Source organism: Tenebrio molitor, chromosome 6, assembly GCF_963966145.1.
Source record: "Tenebrio molitor chromosome 6, icTenMoli1.1, whole genome shotgun sequence".
In the NCBI taxonomy this organism is placed as follows: domain Eukaryota; kingdom Metazoa; phylum Arthropoda; class Insecta; order Coleoptera; family Tenebrionidae; genus Tenebrio; species Tenebrio molitor.
In genome coordinates, this window is record NC_091051.1 from 18,077,210 (window position 1) to 18,087,621 (window position 10,412).

The 10,412-nt window shown below is 35.5% G+C and overlaps 1 protein-coding gene across 2 annotated transcripts in view; it reads right to left on the bottom strand.

The window, feature by feature from the left end:
* Window positions 1-8,673, bottom strand: part of LOC138134112 (serine-rich adhesin for platelets-like) — a 31,625-nt gene extending 22,952 nt beyond the window's left edge. Inside the window, exons 1-3 of one of the 2 annotated variants that reach the window (XM_069052191.1) lie at window positions 8,182-8,667; window positions 7,724-8,122; window positions 1,548-5,587 (exon numbers count right to left, since the gene is read on the bottom strand). In XM_069052191.1, coding sequence (XP_068908292.1) covers window positions 1,548-5,587; window positions 7,724-8,122; window positions 8,182-8,329 — 4,587 coding nt within the window. In that variant the 5' untranslated portion in view covers window positions 8,330-8,667. Of the gene's footprint in view, window positions 1-1,547; window positions 5,588-7,723; window positions 8,123-8,181 lie in introns of both variants that reach the window. The other variant, XM_069052192.1, reaches the window with a different exon arrangement.
* Between the last annotated feature and the right edge of the window lie 1,739 nt (window positions 8,674-10,412).

Genomic DNA, 10,412 nt, shown 5'->3' on the forward strand with positions numbered 1-10,412 from the left:
TAACAAGGAAAGTCGCTAAAAAGGGTGATTTTAAAATTTATAAAAATATTTTAAACAGTTCATTGGCATGCAGAAGTTAAGGCTAAAGACTTTTAACTATGATTATTTCCTTCATGTCTTTAGCAACCAATTGCGTGACAAATATTGACCAATCAAAACGAGAAAACAAAAAATAACCCGATAAAATTTCTCTAAAATGCACATGTGCAATAATCTGATAAAAAATGTCGGTAAAATACCAGATTTTTTAAAAATTATTTTGAATTAAAAGGATTGGAAATAATGCGTTTGGTTTCATTCTATTCGGATAATAATTAGCCGTATACCCCTCGTGCAAAATTTTAAGATCGGCAATTTTTTTGCTAATGAACTCAAACATCCATAAATTATTCCGTCAGACCAATTATTATCAAATAAAAGCTCTCGACTTCGTCTCGTGCTCTTATTTGCTAATAATTGGTGTTCTGACCTCATTTATGGATGTTTTCGTACATTAGCAAAAAAATGTCCGATAAAAAATTTTGCACTTGGGATATACATACATAATATGTGATTAAATAAAAGTAGTAATAAATCTATCCAATTCCTTTTTAATCTTTCCAAAACAGCATTGATATTAATATCAAATTAAGATCATTTCTGACAAAACAATAACTATAGTTGACGCGTCGACTCACTGAAGTAATAAACTGGCGTGATCTTCACGTGATTTTCGGGGGAAGGTTTCCTATTGGTTAAAGGGCGCGCGTTAAGAAGTATGGTGCAGCTCAATGCACGCGGCCAAAATTTCCATCCAATCTTAAAATACAGCGTGATCAACAATGACTGAGTCTGTTGGCAATGAAACAATTGAAAAGTACTGGTGTTTTTTGTCTCGTACTTGGTTCTGACCGGATTTTTTTTACTTGAGACAACATTAAAAACATTTTTGGTTATGCCAGTTATGTTTATGCTATTACAAAAATGAACCTTTGATGGTAAATTGCAAATTTGCCAAATTTCATTGTTACCAACAGATTCAGTCATTTTTGATCACACCGTAGTAAGATTTAAATTTCCCGCACAGAACTCAAATTTGACGAGGCAGTGTAAATCAGGTTTTTCATGACGTCGCTACGAACTATCACTTGAACACTTCGTGACTACTCCAGTGGTTCGCCGCACCCACTATAGTACAAGTTTTTACAGATAATCTAAATAAGTCAATTTAGAAGTATTTTATGGAATATTAAAAGACCACTAAATGAAAAGTAAGGTTGGCAGAGTTACATTTTATTAATTTCTTCTTTATATGATTGACAGCTTTGATCTTTGTTTCGTAGGGACTTTATCCAAATTTTTGTATGTTTGAAAGTTACTGTACACATGTTTGGCATGCCAAGTCAACTGTTTGTTAAACCCGTTTGAGACATCGTCAAATCAGATTCGACTAATTTTTGCTGCCCAAATGTTACCAATTTGGGAACTTTCAATAAAATGTCACAACAGAATATTAATCATCTTTACAACAATTCTAAATTCCTCCAAACTCACAATGCAATACCGACCTTTCGGGGCCTTCCCCGTTTCCTCGGCGCTGGTAACGGCGGAGCTTCTGCAACGGGTTGCACCGGTTGCGGATTTAACGTCTTACAACTCTCAGGAGTGATTTCGAAAACTGGAATATCCGATATCGGATCTCTCACTTCCATCGCTACATTAATACTATCCTGGTTGGATTCTTCACTGATCACGATGGGAGATGGTTTGTTCGTTTCCACGATGGTGACGTCGTCGTCGTCATCTTCTACGGTGACGACTTTATCGCTGGAACAACCGCTCCGACTTAACATTTCTTTCAGTTTCGAGTGAGGAGGACCGATCGGCGTTATCGTCACTCCAGGTAAAATATTCTCGGTGTCCATTTTCTGTCTCTTGAATTTGTCATGTTCGTTTTGTTCGGCTGAACGTTTGTTGTGGAATTCGTCTTGTACGATGTGGGGATGGCCGCCTTCTTTCGAGAACTTCAGTTTGATTTTGGCCAGTTTTTCAGATTTTTCTTCCTCCTGTGGAGCCTCTCTTCTTCTGGACTCCTTACTGCTGCTGGGTATCGTGCCCTTATTAATCTTCAGCACTATTCTCTCTTTGATCGATTCTTCGTATTCATCGGGCGGAGGCTCCGCCTCTTGTGGTTTCACTATTGGTTTGATTGTAATCTTGGGGCTTGACTTTTCCACCTGTTCTGTGATTTCCTTATCTTTTTCCTGAGGCTTCAGAACAGGCTTTATCGTAACCCTTGGAGTAGTCGGAAGCGGTTCTGAAACGGTGTCCGGTTTAACGATTGGTTTAATAGTGATTCTAGGACTTAGAACTTGTTCGACTTCTTCGGGAGGCTTCACAATTGGTTTAATTGTCACTCTTGGACTGTGCACTTTTGGCTCCGAACTAATCTCCTCTTCCGGCTTGATTATGGGTTTAATCGTCAATTTAGGACTGTGTTTCTGTCTGTGACCATCGTCAGGTTTCAAAACTGGTTTGATGGTGATTTTTGGTACCACGGGTTCAATATTGTCTGGTTTGGGAATTGGTTTAATAGTGATTCTAGGACTAGCCGATCTCTGACTGGCGCTACTCGATGGACTAAAAACCTGTTTAGAACTTCTCGTCGACATTTTTGGACTTTGAGGCTGTTCGTTTGGTTGCATTATAGGTTTAATTATCAATTTTGGTACCGTTGGTTCTGAAGGTGAAGACTGTGCGTCCTGATTTTGAGAAGTGTCATTATCTGGATCGTAAATTTTAAGAATAGAATGCATATTATCCGACTGTTTCGTGATAGTTATTTTTAATGAACCTTTACTTCCTTCTCTTTCGTCAACTTCTCCGCTAGCACTCGTCACAGCTTCTTCGCTTTCAGGTTTGATAGGTTTGATGGTAATTTTTGGGCTGTACACTCGATCCTTATCCGAATCGTCTATATTGATGAGTAATGGCTCCTTCAACTTATCATCTTGCTGCTGAGTTATCTGTTCCGTTTCATTCCTCCCAACCTCTTTAACGTTATCATAAATCTGGTCCTGCACAGGAGCTCTTTTTTCCTCGAACAGTGACTCGATTTTTGCATCTTGAATCTTCATCGGCGGTTCCATAACCGATGCAAACGAAGGAAACTCGACTGGAGGAATCGATTCCTCTTGACCAAATTGCGAAATTTCATCAACTGTTGGTATCTGACCCTCAGTTGGAAAATCCTCGACTGGTGGTATGTTATAATCTACATTTTGCAGACTCGCTACAGCCAATAACGTTTCCAAATTATCATCTTGTAGTTCGACGGATTGAGTTTGACTTTGTTCAGCAAAGATTTCATCGACGGTCGGTAGAGTTGTTTCCATACAAGGTTCAAATGGAGTGTCGCTCTCCTGATGTCGTTGTTCTAACGTGCTTGACCCCAATAAAGCGTCGTTGTTCTCTAAACTGTCACTTATTTCAGGTATCAGATCAGTTTTATTGTCGTTTAAAGTGGATATGGCATTTAAAACGTCGAGATCTGGAACGTCCCCCATTGCTAGTGGTAGCATATTACTCTCCAAGTCGCTCGTTTCCAAATTTTTCAAACTGTCTAGGGATGATGACAATGGAACTTGTATGTTATCTACATTACTTCCTTCGACAAAATTTGAAGGAACTTGAACAGGAGGAGGTGCTGCAGATATCGCCTCATCTCCCACGGTATTCTGCACCAGAAGATCAAGATCTGCAGCTAAGCTATGCGATGGTATTTCCATGTTACCGGTAATCATACTACTAACATCAGGTAAAACACACGACAACGTTCCCACATTACTATCAACATTACTAATATCGTCACCCAAAGCCGCCTCTACTACTGGTATATCCAGATGAACAGTACGATTTTCTTCAGATCTTTTGACCCCTTCACTATTCTCGATAATATCTTCTTGCGCCGATTCCATTTCTTTGAGAGATTCTGTAGAGATTTCTTCTAAAATTTCGGTTTTCCCAACGTTTACTTCCGGTACTGCAGGACAATCTAATTGTTCTTTAGAAACGTCTTCAAACTGTTCTTCTTTCGCAACGGCTGAACATTCTTTATTCTCTTCAAAATCTTCGTGATCTTGAGTGGCCATTATTTTTTCTGTCTGTGAATTTTCAGATATTACTTCGTCTACCAACTGTTTAACACTATCAATTTCTGGTGGTTGTTGTTTTTCTATGTGAATGTCTTCCACTTCTGGTAGTGATCCCGCATTGATTAGATCTTCTCTCGGTGCATCTTCCAACACTGACAGAGGCACCTGTTGCATACTGCAATCACCCGAGTCCTCCACAACAGGAGTCAACTCTGTTATCATCTCAGGCTCTGGTTGTACCGCTATATTTTCTTCATTTCCTTCAATTTCCGTTCCCTTTTCCTTATCTATCAATTTACTTTCATTGTCTTTCATTTCCGCTTCTTCCTGATTATCTACCACTGCAACGTTATGCTTGAATGTTTCTTCATCGTGACCTTGTGGTTCTTCTTTTTGTTCGGCGCTACAGAACTCTGTTAATGTATTGTCAACAGATGCAACCACCATTTCCACATCTTCAGTTTGTTCTGGTTCTCTTTGAGATTCTTCTGCTACCACTGATTGTTCTTTAATTCCATTATCAACCTCTGGTACCTGCTTTTCGCTCGTTGATTCCGCAACACAACTATCAAATACCTCGTTATTAGTTATTTGAGAAATTGTTTCTGCTTGCGATTCATGTTCATCGATTGATCGCGCAGATTCCATTTCTACAGGTAACAAATTCGAGGCAGTTTCCTTCTGATTACTCTCTTTTTTTTCTTCTGGAAGTGGTAATGTATCTGTCTTTTCTTCTTGCGGAGCGGGTAATGTATCTTCTTCTTTGTCTTCTGGAGGTGGCAAAGTCATTTCTACGTCTTGAGAAATTGGTTTTTCACTGTAATCTTCATCTCCATCTTGCCTAACCGTCTCACCATCCATCACACACTGAGCACTGGTTGATTCCAATTGTTCTTCAACATGTTTTTCAATGTCTTCTTCTATCTGAACTGGTTCACCATGTGGTAAATCAGAACTAACAAAATTCCGTTCCTCTGCTACTTTTTCAGTTTCTTGTGAAACGTCTGGCTCGCACGAAACATCACCAGATATATTTTCAGACCTGATCAAATCTGGAGGTGCTTCAATATGATCGTCTTTAGAATGTGTCGATATAATATCTAGTGTTTCTGGATTATCATCTTTCTCAATTACTAGGGTACTTTCACTTTTCTCAACTGGCTCCTGTGCACTTCCAGTAATTACTTCTGCTTGAGAACTCTCTTCATGTTCAATACTGCTTTCCTCCACACTACTAGGTTTAATGTCACAGTTAGCACTCTCCTGAACATCTTGGTTCACGGAATGAGTAATTTTTGTTTCTTCTTGAACAGACGTTGCAGAAACTGGTGCTGGTTCAGAAAAACTTTCTTCTTTATTTACAGATGCAACGAGTTTGTTATGCAGATCGGGCGATTTATTTATCTGTGTTGACGTGTTCTGCGACTTTTCCTCATTTACCTTTGAAGGCTTATCTGTAAATTTAAAACGTCTCGATTATTGAACATATTTAATTATTACAGTTTAGTTTCAATGTTATCATAATTCAATTAAATGACAAGAAAAACAACTTCTGGTTGCTACTAAAATTACTTTCCATTTCTTTCTAGAATAATTGTAAAGAATTAATGATATTTAATTATTAAGCTTTCGCAGTAACCTCACGTATAAAAAAACATGCAGAACCTTATCAGGCAGAATTTCAGTTTTTATAATTTCCAACTAAGTTCCAGCTTAGAAAGATTCTCTTAAGATTTATTACCAGCACAAATGATAGTACAAAAAGCATATTTTGAAAAATCTATTTATAGTCCACTAGAAAAATGATTTACAATGCACTTAAAAAAATCTGTCTACAATAGTTAAACACCGTAGACTATTGTAAATAATAAAAGGAATTATTTATGATACGTACTTAACTAACACTTATCTAATCTAAAAATGTAACAAATAATTTTTGTACAATAATTACAAGAACCTTTAAAACCCGTAGAGTGTGTTCAGGTGCCGCATTGTCCTGTTGTAAAATTAAAAATATTTCGCTTCCAAAACTACCCTCGGATCAATTTTTGTAAATTGTAAAATTGAGAACATTTTAATGTGCTTCATGATTATCCCATTTTTGATACTTTAAGGGTTTGGGTCCCAGAAATTTTTGTTAATTACAAACACGTTGCAACCACAAATAAAAGAGACGTTTCGCAAATGGGGCAAATTATGTACTAGTACATATTATTATGGTAATCCGGTGTATTTTTTCTGAATTATGCTTTAAAAAAATTGTATCAGATATGAGTGGTTACATTTTATAATTGTTGTCGTTATTCCTATTATCCTTTAGATTAAGCAAAAGCAAAAAAAAATTAAACTTTGTTAAACGTTGACAGTTTCATACCATAAAATTAACATAGGCGACGATACGTTTTTTATTAACATCATTTACTTAAGCACAAATCGAAGTACATACATATTAGAATCATTCCAAAAGATTGATAAAATTAAATCGGGCACGTAAAAGAAGTCATCAATAAGTGATGAAAAAGAACACAATTTAGAAGTAAAACCTGTTACAGTGGTGATGACGATTCAACAAATAAACTTCAGATTATAATCCAGACGAAAAAATCTTATCATTCTAATCCATGACTTCCCAGTTAATATAGTAGGTATTTTATCGATGTTAAAAAATATTCGGTAATAAATATTATAAAGTACTTATGACATTTTCAGGGTCTTTGCTTTTATGTATGAAGCACTTTTCTTTCGCAATAATATATATTGATTTTTTCTTGAGGTAAATCATAATCTAATTGCCCGAATATTTGTGAAACAAAATAAGAAAAAAAAATATAGTGAAGCATTGAGAATGTAAAAACAAACATATGTATGGCAGGGACTTAAGTACTTTGGTCATTGAGAGATTTTGTGAATCATGATTATTGAATTTAGTTATTAGAATTATTGGATAAAATTGTATCAAGATAAAATTGTCCAATTTATAATTAATTACTTTTTAAGATATAGGATAATAGGAGAAAATATTGATATTTAAGTAAAGCAAAAAATTACATACTTTGATAGTTATTTTATAAACATTTCTTTTGCAACAAAATTTCTGTATATGTGATAGATAACAAAATCTTCTGGAAGATTTAACAGGTCAAATCATGAGTTTTCATTTTTGCTCAATGCTCTACATACTTTGGTGAAATTTTAAGGCTATTCTAAGGTGTTTATGACAATATTAATAAGAACAGAAGTTTTACTTTACTGAGACAATATTTACTAGTTTGGCTACATGAAGCTAGTCAAGTTAAATACACTTATCTCCATTCTGAAAACTGAGTAATAACGATAATTTACTAAACAACAAAACAAACAGACTTTAATATCTACAATAAAAAATCATGTTTAATATCAAAAAATATTCATTTTCTCTTCACATACAATTGTTTTTAATGTAACTAATGTATAATCTATTAAATGCTGTGTTAGTTAAAATTTGTTTCTTAATGAATTTACTTTATGCAATTTAAGGTTATGTTCTATAGCTATTAAAAAACCGGAGTATTGATTAGATAAATAAAACAGATAAAAATCTGTGGGTTTACCTTCAAACATTTGCAGTTCGGCAGAAAATGCATCAAGATCCATTGTTATGTCCTTATTTTGTGAGAGATTTATATTTCTTTTGGCATCTTTAGGTCTAATGGTAAAATCAAACGAAGTAGTAGGTTCACCTAGGAGATTTTCCAAATCTTGCACAATGTCATCCACATTTTCAGTGATCTTCTCTGTCGAAGTGTCTGTAATATTCATATCTAACAAATCTTTTTCAGAAACTATTAGAGAGGAGTGATCTCCCATAGAAATATCTTTCAATGAACTCATAATCGGATTTGAATTCATAACATTATTTGTAAAACTCTGTGCAAGATCGTTAACTTTCTCTGTGCTCTTTTTCGTATCTGAAGCATCCGATGAGGTACTGCTAATGGGGTCGTCAGCCGCTGAAATTCCGTCAAAAATCCATACAATCGCACAACTAAAATGAACGAAAGTAAAATACCTATTTGTGACGTTGACGTTGTGGTAAATGCATCTGTGGAAGACGTCGGTGTAGAATCAGTAGCATCATTTTTTTCCTCTTTGCTCGTTGACAGTAAATTACCCATGGTTGAGGTTAGCTCCCCTTCATTTGTTTTGACACTTTCCATTTTCACAACACCACAACTGACCTGTTTCTGTTATATTTCGTTTAATAATGCAACTGAATTACACCATTTATCACAGGGAATTCATTTCACGCGTTAACATAGGCGGCATTTTGTTTATAATTTAAAAACAATAAACGCCATCAAATTGTTTGGAAGCTTTGGTTGACAATGCCGCCAACATACACGATATGTCAACCTATATTCAAACCAAAAAATCAATGTTACGTTGACCTCAATATGTGCAGTTAAAAACTTCGATTTTTGTTTAAAAACAAATATTAGTTATTGATCACAAATACACTATCAACTAAAATTCACACTAATTCTGAAAAAAGTTATTTCAGAGCCAGTGCCACCAACGTTGCAAGATAAATATCCCCAGGCCTGCTGAGCTGAACCGCTTTACCATGGGCGGCTCGTTCAGAGCAAAAGAAAATATACAGTGAGTTTTTTTTAAGACTGGCCATAGGGTTTTACATGCTAATTTTTCAACCCCCTGTTAACTTTTGTTCCGATAAAAATATTCAAACCATTTTTGGAACAAAGTTGGAAGATTTTTTAAACTATCGGATAGATTACAATTTAATATCCCAAACTGTCGAAAAAGTTGTGAAAAAAATACTTTTTGGGCGCCGAAATAATAGTACGTCGAGCGGCCGCCAGAGCAGCGCCATTGTCGGCTCAACCAGCACCTGACGATCTCCGCTTTTGGACGCTTTCGGCGCGCTAAAAAATATTTTTTTCACAACTTTTTCGACAGTTTGGGATATTGAATTGTAATCTATCCGATAGTTTAAAAAATCTCCCAACTGTGTTTCAAAAATGATTTGAATATTTTCATCGGAACAAAAGTTAACAGGGAGTTGAAAAATTAGCATGTAAAACCCTATGGCCAGTCTTAAAAAAAACTCACAGCACAGTATACATATTAGAGTCCGCCCGTTCTAAGAGTAGCACACCAATTACCAATAAACTTGCGTTCATGACAAATTTGATTCGGACCGAGTCCACTTTTAAATTTAAGGGGTGTTCTACCTGCACAGTGGCGCCCGTGTCGAAATGTGTAGTTTTGGCGATTCCAGATTCTACCTGCTCGCCTACTCCTAATACAGGATATTTTTTTAAATCTGGCGTCGAAGTTGGCGTTGGAGAGTCGATTGAGAGCGCACCACTCGTGTAAAAGTGTAAGATTTAGGCTCGGTTTATTCACCTTCAAGTAAATTTATCTGGCCAGTAGTTGCTATAATTTAGAATCTGCTATTGGTAGATCCATGGTAATAAAATAACCGTTCAAATAAATTTACTTGAAGGTGAATAAACCGGGTCTAAAACAACTGATCCGTCATCTGTTATCCGTATAGTGCATTCACAATCGACTCTTCAACGCCAACTTCGACACCAAATTTTAAAAAACATCCGTTATTTATTTTCCCTGACACTTTTTTTGTGTTAATGATATTTAAGTAACACTTCGTTTGACATTTTAAATCATATTAAATAAAATAAGACAGAGTTATTGTTGAAAAACAAATACCTAATGACTTCCAAACAAAAAAACAAAAAACAGCGTACAATTATTTAGGTAAGTATTACTTGTTATTAATTAATATTGTAGCATTGACTGACTCAAGATATCTAAAATATCTTATTGCATTCCTTGCCTATAGTAATTTCGAGGCCAAATGTTTAGTGGAAATAATGTTTCCGAAAGAGACAAAATAATCGACGTTACCCACTGTTGTGAAAATTTAAACTAGTGCTCATCTAAGGAAATTTAGTCTGTCGTTGTTCCAATTTTTATAAATTCTTAAATACAGGTCATTATAAAATATTGTAGGTATATACCATCGTAGTAGGCGTTGGTGGCTTAGTTGAATGCATATATCTAATATTAGTATTAGATATACAGAGTGTCTCAAAATTCGCGAATTTCAAATTCAGAGCATTGTAAGGAATCACTTCAGTAGTCCAAATATGGAAATAAAAAAAAATCGGGACTCCCCCCACAAAGATAAATTGGTCTGAAGGTGCACACTTTGAAGTGCGTTTTCTTCAAATACAGGCTGAAAAGTTCAGTGTTTAT